The sequence below is a fragment of the Lipotes vexillifer genome, unplaced genomic scaffold (assembly GCF_000442215.2).
Source record: "Lipotes vexillifer unplaced genomic scaffold, Lipotes_vexillifer_v1.1 scaffold565, whole genome shotgun sequence".
Lineage (NCBI taxonomy): Eukaryota > Metazoa > Chordata > Mammalia > Artiodactyla > Lipotidae > Lipotes > Lipotes vexillifer.
In genome coordinates this window covers 866,429-878,627 of record NW_006771554.1, presented here as the reverse complement: position 1 = coordinate 878,627, position 12,199 = coordinate 866,429, and the positions used below count along the sequence as shown (strand labels likewise).

The window sequence follows — 12,199 nt, the reverse complement described above, 5'->3', positions numbered from 1 at the left end:
CTACACTGGATCCTTGGCTCATCCGCTGGAAAATAAAGTCCTACCAATGGCATGGAGGTCAGTTCTAGTTTCCATCCCAAGCCCCATTTTCCCCAGTTCTTTTAGTAGTAGCTCGCTGATTCCTCCTTTGGAGGACAAGCTCTCCCCAACTTTCCGCTCATGAGAGATTGAACCCTATCCAGCTCCACGGGCAGCTCATGGCTCAGGTTTGACACAATCTTGGGGCTTTTGCTAGAACCCCTGTGCAGAAAGTTCTCTCTTTCTGCTGGTATGGTTTTGCCGAAAGATTCTTGGAGCTGTCTTTGCCTCACAGGGAAGAGCCTGCCCGAGAAGTAAAACCACACAGGAGAAAGTCACTTGATCACCTGGATCCAGCTATGGCTGAAGACACTTATTACCCAAAGTTCCTGGAGACGATTTTCTTTTTTCTTTGGCTTAAGGCAGTTTGAGTCAGATTTTATACTTCCGTAACTGAAAAGGTTTTGGAAAACAACAAATTCAGAAGCCTCAAAAGCAGTAATAAAGTAGTGACACTCTACCCCACTTCAAAATGTAAACGTGGTTTTATTTAATGCCTTTTTCCGTCACAAAGTACTGCCTCCTCCCCAGGGTCCCCTCTTCCTAGAAAACAAGATGGTAGCATAAGGCACGTGCACTGTCCACATGACATCAGGTTATGTTCTTAAAAATAAGCAATAGTCTTCCCCACAGCCCCAAACAGCCTCCCTCTGTTCAAAGAATGATTGTCCCCTCAAAGCACAACTCAGAGCACAGAGGCTTAAATTAGAGCTGTGCACTGCCCCACATGCCAGCTGAGAAAACAAAAACCAACAACACAGGTACAAGAGCGTAATACCAGAGTAATGAGATTAGTCCATAAATTAAAGTGGAGGAAAAAAAAAAAGAGCCTGTCCCCTCCTCATCACCAGCCCTTCCCCAAATCAGGAATCCCTTGCTTGTGAGTCTTGCAGAAAAGTCTGGACTCCGAGCCAGCCCTTTTCCCCAAAGTTAAATATTCCAAAGCCACTGCTGGGTACTTTGTTTCTCTGGACCCGCGTTGGGACTGAAAGGACAGCTTCTGAGATGGTCACCGGACACGTCCTCTTGGCGGGAGGGACCCTGCCTGGTGTCTAGCATCTGGCAGGGGAGGTGAGGAAAACCGAGGGCCTGGGCGGGTGGGCTGCCTCTCTGATGGCAGGTGGCGAGGCTGAGGGTTCTGCTATAAATACTCCAGCTCCAGGGCGTGCCTCAGCGCCTCCAAGTCCGCGTGGCAGGATATCCGCCAGAAAGGCATGTTGTGCTGGAACACAGAACACCAGCCACACGGTTACGGCTCTGCGCGGTGCTTCCCACAGCCCCCCTGGATCCCACGCCCATGGTTAGAACCTTAGGAGAAATCACACTGAGTCACTGTAGCACGTGGGCATTTCCCAAACCGGGAGCACAGAACATCGTTGGTGGACCCCTACATGGTCAGGCATGCTTTCTATTCCTTCTGAGTCTGTTGTTTTTTTTTTTTAAGTTATTTACTTATTTTAAATTAATTTTGATTGAGGTATAGTTGCTTTACAATGTGTTAGTTTCTGCTGTACAGCAAAGTGAATCAGCTATACGTATACATATAACCCCCTTTTTCCTTCCCATTTAGGTCACCACAGAGCACTGAGTAGAGTTCCCTGTGCTGTACCGTAGGTTCTCGTTAGTTATCTATTGATATTTTATACATAGTAGTGTATATATGGCAATCCCAATCTCCCAATTCCCCCCTCCCCCGCCACCCCGCCTGAGCCTATTCTGATTGGCTTATCCTGCACTGTCCGACATGTGGACTGTTTGACCCTCCCTCCTCTGTTGGGACCAGTGTGGTCTCAGGCGGCATGCTGACATGGAATTTAATCACACAGCGAGAAAGCTGTTCCGTTTTAAAAATGTGTTCTCAATCCTGCTACTACAGATAGAAAATCTCGACTAGATGCTACTGTGTCTTCAACCCCTTCCTCTCACTAATCTCCATTTGAACAGATAGGGCTGGTCCCAGAGAGTTTTTTTTATCTTTTCCTTTTCTTTACGGCAGGTGATGCTTGCTCTGTGTTATTGTCATGCTATCAAGTTTTCAATTTTAAACGTAAGTGCATCGATTGAAAGGGAAACATTAAGTAGGTAGCCGTACAGGCAGCATGCAGATGCAGCAAAAGTTGTAACTGGTGTAAAAGAAGTGTTATGCTGATTATGGAAAGAAATCACTCATGTGGAGAGAAAAATTTCCAAAATATTGATACTTCCATAGTGTGAGGGTTAAATGTTTCAGTGCCCTTTGCAAAGCTCTGTTCTGCCACCATTAGCTGGGTGATCTTAAATAATTTACTTTGGTGCTTGTCTGTAAAATAGGGATAATACTTGCTGTATACTATGTGTATCTTATATTACAGATGACGAGACTGAGGCACAGAGAGGTCTGTCTGACTCCAGAGAAAAAACTTGACTGCCTGTTTATCACAGGAAAATGTGACCGTTGACTAAAGTTGTTGCCTGTCCAACAGCCATCCTCCCTTCTTTCTACTTCCAGAACCCTGAATTTGGCAGCGCCATGCCCGAGAGGTAGGGGATGAGTTATGATTGTCTAAGCAAGCGATGACAACCCCAGCCTTGTTTACCAGGGGTTTGTCCTGTATCTTTCTGACTTGTGACCCGCTGAAGCCAATGAGGAAGTTGGCTGGGGGCTTCTGGGAAAGGTTTTCCTCCACGATTAGAGAGAGAAGCACCTGAGGAGAACTCCTTCCTCCTTCCTCGCCCTTTTTATTTGGATGCTGACATATTAGTATGTGATGTCTGGGGCTGTGGCAGCTGTTTTGGGATCATGAGGCAAAATATCAGAAAAGAAAATGCCAAAGATGGTTAGAAGGGCAGAGCAAAATGATGGAAAGGGATGCTTGGTGAATTTTCAGACCCACAGAAACAACCTAGGATACACCTACTTGTAATCTTTTGTTTTTAAATTGGAGTATAGTTGTTTTACAATATTGTGTTAGTTCCTACTTCTAATCTTGTTAGGTGAGCAAGTGTTTAAGTCTTCATTACATAGGTTTTCTGCTACCTGTGGCTACAAGATACTGAGCCTCCTCAAGACAGTCACTGACCTTCAGTCATTTACTGAATGAACAGAGGGTGCTTGATGAACATATGGATGCCCCAAATTCTTGTGGTTGTTCTGCTGCCCCTTGAGGTTCAGTGCCCACAGGGTAGAAACTATACAGGTGTCCTTTTGGTTCCAGGAGCACAACGACCCTTTCCTGCCTCGGGGCGCTCTGCACTTTTGATAGTTGGGTCAGGGAAGGCCTCTCTAGGGGGGTAACATTTAAGCAGGACCCAGAGAACACGAAGGAGGGAGCCATGCAAACGTGTGGGGAGGTAGCTGAGGTAGAAGACAGCAAGTGCAAAGGCCTTGAGGAGGGTTTGAGCTTGAAATGTCATATTCACTGCTGCCTTGCATGGCTCCTGGCCCACATAGTGGGCGCTTAATAAATATTTGTGGAAGGAATGAAAAGAGGAAGGGAGGGAGGAAAGGCGGGAAGGTGAGTTTCTCAAGCAAAGCCCTCAGTGGACACACCTTTTTCTCTTTTGCCCAAAGGGAGCAGAAGATTATCCATCATGGGCAACAGATGCCATCTCTTTAATGCCTTTCAGCTCCCCCACCCCGGCCAAGCCTTTCATTCTCTGCAAAGATGGATGCTGGGCGCCACCTGGCCAATCCAGTCCCTCTTTAAAGAGTGTAATTCATTTTCTCTGGGAGGAAATGAGCAAAGGGGAAGAGACTATCTCAGCCATCTCTCTCCCAGGCCTGGTGGCTCCAGAGCGTAGGTAGATTTATCACTTCTGGAGAGGGGGAGACAAATGACCCACTAAAATGGAGATATTAACAACACTGTCAGCTGAAACAGTTGAAGCCCCTCGTCCTGTCGCCGTATTTCATGTTGCTCAGGTGTCCAGTGGCCTGGGCTAATGAGTCCCATCCATCAAGCTGGGAGAGCTGCTGGTGCACAGGGTTTCTCACTAATGGGCTGGGGCTGCTGCTTCAGACACTGTGGGGGTTTTTCGGGGAGCTTGGTGCATGGGGCGTGTGTCCCAGTCTTCTTTGGTAGACTTCACTCTCTTCTGACCAGGTCAGGGGTGCAGACTGACAGTGTTTGAAACTCCTAAGTCCACCTCCTTCCTGCCAGGCGTTTGGAGCAAAACACACAGCAGTTTTCATGTACCAGCTGTGTGACCTTAGGTAAATTAATTAACCTGAGTCTCAAACATGTTCCGTATAAAATGAAGTGGAATCGTACCCACTTCACAGGGGGGAGGGGGTTGGAGGATTAAGTAAAATGATGATGTCAGTAATAAAGAGTAGTGATTAAGATTAAGGCCTGGGGTTAAGTAGGGTGCCACTTACTGCCCTGCCACATGCCAGCTGGGATGGAGACTGCCAGCTGGCTCCCAACATCCTTTATTCCCTCTCTCTCAGAAAACGCTTTTTTTTTTTTCTTTTGCTAGGAACTTGGTGGCTGAGAATAAAGGGTACATCTCCCAGCCACCTTTGTGGCAAGGTGTGATCATGTGACTCAAATCTGGCCAATGGGGTCTGAGCAGCAGTGATGTTGACCTATATCAGCTGTGCTCTTAAAGGGAGGAGGAGTCCTTCCCCTTTTTCTTCCTGGTGGCTGGAGTGCAGACGTGGGCGTGGTGAGGAGCCGTCTTGGACTCTGTAGAAAGAGCAGTACTGGGACTGGCAGAGCAACAAGACGGAAGGGGCCCGGGTGCCTGGTGCTGTCCCAGCTGTCTGGGCAGCTAATGAGAGATGAAGAAAGCTCTCCACTGTTTAAGCTGCTGTCTGGCATCTCTGGCAATGCAAAGTCCACAGAACCTGGGCAGCCCTGGCCCCGCTGGAGCCCACCCCATCCACATCCTCAGCCGGGTCTTAGCGCCGTGCTTCGCCTGTGGACTTTGAGCAAACAAGAGATTTCGGTGAGTTTTCATGTTATGTGAAAACTGGCATTCTCGTTTTCTTTTTCTGCTGGCTCCCCAGGAGAGAGAACCCCTGACTTTCTGAAGGTGGATTTAGCCTTCTCCCCTCCCCTGGCCCTGGGGAGTAGTAATCACACAGCTTCGGGCTATGGAGGGCTAACTATGCAGGGTTTCTCTGCTGGGCCCCGTGCGCCTGTTCTCGGCAAGTGTGACAGATTAAAAAGGCAGCTCAGAGAGGGCTGCCATCTGCTGAAGGCCACACAGCCAACAATGGAAGAGCCAGGATTTAGAGCAAAATGCGCTCCCCTGGTCACCTGTTTCTGTGAGAGCAGGGCGGCTGTAGGGTGAGGTGAGGGAGGCGCCCGGGACACAGAACTTAAGGAGGCACCTCCGTCAGCTCCCCCTCCTCCTGGCCCCCTAGGCGAGGGCGACCCCAGACCAGCAGGTCTCAAAGGAGAAGCCTGCCCGTTAGGAGTGACTTGGCAATTTCTAGGGGTGTGATTTTTGACTGTTGTCCTGATTTGGGGGCACTGCAGGTGGGGGCAGGTCTCCTGCCTCATCCCACACACCTTCCACCTGAATGACTTTCAGATGTCCTGCCAGATATTTAAGCAAGCACAAACCCGTTCTTAATAACCTGAGTGTAGACCCTTAACTCCACTTTACTTGTCACATATAAATAGAGCATTTTTCTCATGCTTTTAATAAAACCCGACTTTCCCAGGGCTGCAATTACCGTGTCAACTGGGGAAGTCTATTTATTTTATTCAGAACCTTTCCATGGGTTGCTTCGCAGTTTGGAGCAGTCACGTGACAGCCGCGGCACCTCGCTGGCTTCGTGAGTGGCCAAGACCGCACACCTGTGTCCCCCTGTGTTTGTCGGCTCACATCCTCAGTGATGGCACGTTTGGGTGAGATCTTGTGCTCAGATGTTCACATACTGAAGCAGACGTTACTGTGAGTATAAATGACCTTCCCTTATTTCTCTTTGATATATCATCAGATGTTGATCTCCTGGACATTACGGTTATAAGGAGGTTTTATTGTCCATTAGTATTTCATTTCAGGAGAGTGAACGGTCATTTCAAAACATCTGCTACGCCGCCCTAAGAAACGTCCTTTGGTGAGAAGGTGGGTGAACGGCAGCCACTGCTCCGGATGTCCCTGTCATTCTCCAGGTGAGAACCGGAGGGCATGTAGGGGGGTGCCCGCAGCCATGGGCCCAAGTGGGTTCTCAACCCAACTTTGATAGAAGCAAAGTATATTTTGATTGCTGTCACGTGCTTAGGGCAGAGGGTTTTTTCTATTATATCTGAACTTGGAAGAGGGGCTCTAGAATCCCCCTTCCATCCCAGCAGTGGGCTTCAAGTGGTCTCACCAGAGACCGTGCTCTTGACCTGGCACATTGGTCCTGGATTCACGTGATGATTCACGCTACTGTTTTGGTCGTATCCTGGTGTATCACCCCTATTATTAATAGTTTTTCCTCTGAATCAGTTCATTTTTAAAGTTTAAGAGATACGCTTTAAAAAGAAGTGCTCAGGATAAAGGCTGAAGTCCCTCTGAAGGCCCCAGGCACCTCCCTGACTGCACCTCCTGCCCCTGCCCACTCGCCTGGTGCGTCGCGCAGCCAGCAGCCATGCCAGCTCCCTGCAGCACGCCCCGGCCTTCCGACCTCTCAGCTTCTTGGCTCCTGTCCGCGAACTCCCTCCCTCCGATACTCACTTGGCTCACTCGCTCTCCTCCCGTTTTCGCCAAAGCTCTGGTCATCATCTGACACGCACGTTACACTCAGGGGTTGATTGCTCGTCCCCAGGCTGTGAGCTGAGGGAGGGGTGAGAGCCCTGTGTGTTCTGCTCCCTGCAGGACGCCCAGTGCCTGCAACAGTAGCTGGCACACAGTAGGTGCTCAGCTAATGGAGCTTACACTCCAGCCGGAGAGTCGGTGGTTAAGCCACCAAGCACACAGGTAAGTCTTTCATGACAGGAGGGGATAATGCCCTGGAGGAGGACTAGGGACAGCTGGGGAGGGAGTAGCAGGCAGGTCTGACTGAGCTGGAGTGGGAGCTGGTGAGAATTCTTGCCTCTGCGAGTGCTGCTGAGGCTGAAAGGATGAGTCCGGGAGAGTTGGGAAAGCGGAGGAGCCTTCCAGGTGGCTGGAACAGTAGATGCAAAGCCTTCTAAACACCCCTCTCTCGGGGCCCTCCGTCTTCTCATGAGTTCCATCCGCTGAGACCCCTAAACATTTTTGCATTTCTTTTGAATCTGTTTCTGGGGCGGGAAGGGGGAAACCAAATTAAGCTCTGTGACATTAACCATCTGCTTCCCAGGCCTCTCTGGGTGGGGAGTGGCAGGCTCTCTGGGATGCCGTTGACAGGTCCAGATCCAGGGCTTTGGCAGCTGTTTCTTTTCCAAGAACAGAGCTGTGGCCACCAGAAGCCCCCTGCCCCTCTCCTCATGGGCCTGAGATCACAAATGCAGGGTTTTCTTTTTCATTAGCTTAATGCTGCCTTTATTAACTGGGAAGGGTTCCTGGAACATACGATCAGTAAGCATTAAATAAAACACACAGGCACCAGCCCCCCGGCCAGCCTGCTCTGACAGAGGGTCTCTGGGCTCCGGAGCAGTTGTCCCAGAAACAATGCAGGGCTACTGGGGTGGCAGCCAAAGGCCCGGAGGGGGATTTGCAGGAAATTACTCAGGATGCTTCTGCGATTTCCAAATGGCAGGGGACGAGCGAGCAAAGAGCCTGGGAAGGAGACAGGCTCGAGAGAGGAGGAAAGAGCAGCCGGAGAGACGGATGGAGTGAATGTACCTTTTTCGCCCCCTGCTCCTCTTCCACGCCATCGCCAATCACGACGTAGACGGCTTTTCTGCCGAATCTCTGCATTATCCTCTCAAAGCAGCTCTCCTTCCCTGCACGCACGGACGAAGGAAAGAAAGAAGAGACACTTGGTGAGGACCCAGGACTGAGGTGACTAACAACTGCTAATCAAGAGCTCACTTTGTACAGCCTTCTTACAAAGGTCTCCTTAAGGACCGGGTATTAATCATTTCATCCTGAAGCAAACTTCGAGGCGTCACTGTCCCCATCCCCATGTGATGGACGACAGCGCAGAGGCACAGAGAGCTTAAGTGGCTTGCCCATGGTGACACAGCAGGAGGGGCAGGGCAGGGGTTTGAAACAAGCCCTGGCGTCTATGCAGCTGTCCGGTGTAGGAGTGATGGGCCCATTACACCGATAAGGACACGAGGCTCTGAGAGGTGCCCTGGACATGATCGGCCCAGGATCCCCAGAGTTAGTTTAGGAAGCAGAGGTGCCAGGATTCACGTGTCCCGAGGGTAGGCAGCCTGGAGACAGTGGCCCTCGTGCGACTCGGCTGTTCGTTTTTTTCTTGCTCCCCGTAATGACCGCCTTTTCGAATTCTTCTTCCCAGTGGCTGGGCAGCAGCATCAATCCAGGAACACTAAATTCAGGTCTTAGCTCATCCTGTTTCAGCAAGTGTAGTGACCATCATCATAATGAGAAGAGCACTAAACAGAACAGCTGTCACTCAGCAGATGCCAGCACAGAGCAGGCTAAGTGCTTCACCGCCCCAGCAGGATTTCTGAGCCTCGGTGTTACTGACATTTTGGGCTGGCTAAATTCTTTGCTGCCCTGAGCACAGAAGGATGTTTGTTTAGCAGTATCTCTGGCCTAGAACTTCAGTAAAGGCAAAAACTGCTCTAAGAAAATGCTTCCACAGTACATACATTTGTTCTTGCTCCAGAAAAAAATACAGGTAAACATTTCTAATTAAAAACAACTAGGCTTTGTATTATTATACATTTTTAGGTGATACAAGAAAAAAAAAAATTAGCCTCCTCCCCCACAAGAAAAAATCAGTATTACTTGCCCTGATGACAAACGATTCTGTTAATTTGTAGTTATTTTGAATTCTCTTATCTGATGAAAGTTCTAAGCCTAAGGCTTGTTTTCTTTGTTAATAAAGGAGATTAGCAAGTATTCAAGAGGTGTTAAAGCGAGATAACACTAAATTGAGACCATATCTTTGAAAGAGCATTAAAAAAACAGTAGTTTTCTGTGTGGTTCAAGGTTAGGTTAGTTAATGGCCATAATTAACTGATTAAAATTAGTTAAATTAAAACCACCTCATGTACCATCCTGGGGCAGGGGGAACTGTCTTCCTCTGCTTCCTTAGTAATGGACTTTCACGAGTTTTACCTGGGCTCACGGTCACTCAGCTATGGACTACATTTCCCAGCTTCCCTTGAAATTAGTTGTGGCCATGTGACTAAGCTGGGTTAATAGGAAGTGAGTAGAAGTAACATGCACCTCTGAGTCTTGGCTTTACAATAATGGACGCCCATTACTCCTTCCTGTTTTCCCCCTTCTCATAAGCTGGAATGACAATATGGCAGAATCTGATTTGACCATGCACATGAGGATAAAATTACAGGGGATGGTGGAAAACTAAAACGGGAAGAACATGGCTTCCTGGGTGAGTTATGAGGACAGAGTCACCCCATCAGCCTGGATCACTCACCTCTGGTCTCTTGACATCTGAGGGAGAAATAAGATTTGGCCCGGATGTGATTAAGCCCTTGTATGTGGGGTGTATTTACTACAGCAGCTTTGCAGGCATCCTAACTAATACACACACTTTGGAAAACTGCAATCCTAACCAATTTCTCTAGAAGCAGAGAAATTGGCATTCTTGTTTTCTTTGGGTCTACGAGGGTTGTTTGGGGGGAGATTTGTCCATGCCCATGGACAAGCTCTTTAACTTCCCTAGTGTCGTTTTCCTTAAACTTTCCAAACCTGGCAGACAAAGCTGACCTTACCCTCCCTCCCCGTACCACTCTGAGGTCTGGGCTCCCCTACCTGTCTTGGTTGCACTGTAGATGTTCTCAATAGGAAACACGGAGCCCAGTCCATACAGCAGGACTTTGGCCAGGGCAGGAATTAGTTGAGTGGTGGTGACCAGCACGTTGACACAATTGGGCCTGAGGGCAAAGGAGATGGTGAGTCAGAACTCCAAGGTACCACAAGGCCAGGCCTCCTACCCCTGCAGCTGAGCCTGGAGTCGGTGGGAATTCTGGTGCGGTTTGGAGGCTCTGGCTAAGTCATCTTCAGGTGAGGCTAGAGCTCAAGGATCCTCCAGCTATTCCTCTTTTAAGCCTGAAGCTGCCTGACACATTGAAATCTAACACAAGTGTAATATTTTTCCTATTTAAAAAGCTAATGTTAGGGAATTCCCTGGAGGTCCAGTGGTTAAGACTTTGCCTTCCAATGCAGGGGGTGCGGGATCGATCCCTGGTCAGGGAGGTAAGACCCCCACATGCCTCGTGGCCGAAAAACCAAAAAAAAGTAAAACAGAAGCAATACTGTAACAAATTCAATAAAAACTTAAAAAAAATATGTTGGGCTTCCCTGATGGCTCAGTGGTTAAGAATCTGCCTGCCAATGCAGGGGCCATGGGTTCGAGCCCTGGTCCAGGAGGATCCCACATGCCACGGAGCAACTAAGCCCATGTGCCACAACTACTGAGCCTGTGCTCTAGAGCCTGTGAGCCACAACTACTGAGCCTGCGCTCTGCAACAAGAGAAGCCACCACAACAAGAAGCCTGCACACCACATCAAAGAGTAGCTCCCGCTCACCACAATTAGAGAGAGCCCGTGCACAGCCACGAAGACCCAATGCAGCCAGAAATATTCTTAATTTATTGCAAGGGCCACACACTAAAGTAGCTGCAGGGACCTATTGGCAATGTGCATGAGTGACATGGAACAAGTGTAGGACAACAGGGAGAGGTGAGGACTGGGGTAAACTGCAGAGCACATGCCAGTTCTGACGTTTTCCAAGATCCTCAAAACCTGCAGCTACGGATTAACTTTCCCAGTCTTTGGGATAAAGTGTGTATCAAACAAAACACATCAGCAGGATGGATTCAGCTCATGAGCTGCCATTTTGTGACCATTCATCTGTTGGGTCACAAGAATTCTGATGCTGCAGGGGAGTAATCTGTTTTCTGGCCCAGGTGATCTTATTTAAGAGCAAGAGGCAATTTAGTGGGAGGTCTAGAATGAAACTGGGCCCTCCTGACCTCACTAAGAGCCCGCCAGATGATCTGTGTGATCCTATAAAATGGTTTTCACAGGGTGATGTTGTGGCTGGAGGGTGTTGTGGGCAAGAGCGGATGGGACGACGGACCTACGTACAAAGGTCTTTAGCTCTGCTGGCCCCCTATCAGTCTCTGCAACTATCTGCACATCTGAGGGACAAGGTGTCCATGGTGCCTTGTACACCCCAGCTTTATCAAATGTCTGGAAGGTGTGCAGGGGAGAATTTGGGGGTCCAATTCTCCCAGGCGTGGAAATGGAGGGGCTACCACCCTCGAATGGGAGAAAGTTCAGCGGCGCAAAGGAAAACGGGGGCTCCCACCTACCGGGAATTGATGAGGTTTAGTGCCTTCAGGGAGTGGGTCAGCCAGAGGTCCGTCAGAGCTTCCAGCTCGGCTCTGAGCTGTAGCCATGTCTCTCTTTTGGGAGCTCCTATCAAGCCTACGGACAAAGCAAATAAAAATCATAGTTGCTGTCATTTCAAAGGGCTGGGGGGAGTAGGGTTAGGGAAGGTGAGTCTAGGTTTCAGATCAGATGACACCCAAGGTCAACTTCAATCCAGTGACCTTAATTTTATTTTGAGATTGATTGGATCAGTCAATGGAGTCGAGTAGCTGCCTACTCAGACCTCTTCCCTTTACTGGCCAGTAGCTGGTTAGAGACCTTGTGATAATCAGAAACATCCCCAAATGCCTCCTGGGTGGGGAGGAGGCGGCATCACCTGTTAAGAGCCAGCGGCCTAGAGAATTCCAGAAACAGCGTCACTACCGAGCCAACCCTCCCTTCAGCCCTTCCAGACATCTGTTCAGTGTGACAGCCAGTGCTCTCGTGCCACTGAAGCTGGTGGCTTTCACCTTGGCTACATAGTAGAGTCACCAGGGAGCTCTATGAGTCCTGATGCCAGGCAGCAGCCAGGCCAAAAACTGGAAACTCCTCAAGGGGTTTCAATATGAGCCAAGTCTGAGAACCAGTGTTTCCACAAACCGCCTGGGAATCTTGTTAAAAAACGCAGGTCTGGCTTAGTCACCTGGGGAGGGGCCTGAGCGTCTACATTTCTAACAAGCTCCCA

General features: G+C 49.2%; 1 protein-coding gene across 4 annotated transcripts in view; it reads right to left on the bottom strand.

Annotated features, from left to right (window-relative positions):
- Positions 1-544: 544 nt before the first annotated feature.
- EYA2 (EYA transcriptional coactivator and phosphatase 2) overlaps positions 545-12,199 on the bottom strand; it is a 262,330-nt gene continuing 250,675 nt past the window's right edge. For 2 of the 4 annotated variants that reach the window (XM_007446931.1, XM_007446933.1), the window contains 4 exons: positions 11,457-11,571; positions 9,892-10,013; positions 7,822-7,922; positions 545-1,300 (listed from right to left, as the gene is read on the bottom strand). In XM_007446931.1, coding sequence (XP_007446993.1) covers positions 1,220-1,300; positions 7,822-7,922; positions 9,892-10,013; positions 11,457-11,571 — 419 coding nt within the window. In that variant the 3' untranslated portion in view covers positions 545-1,219. The remainder of the gene's footprint in view (positions 1,301-7,821; positions 7,923-9,891; positions 10,014-11,456; positions 11,572-12,199) is intronic. The other 2 variants (XM_007446932.1, XM_007446934.1) reach the window with 2 other exon arrangements.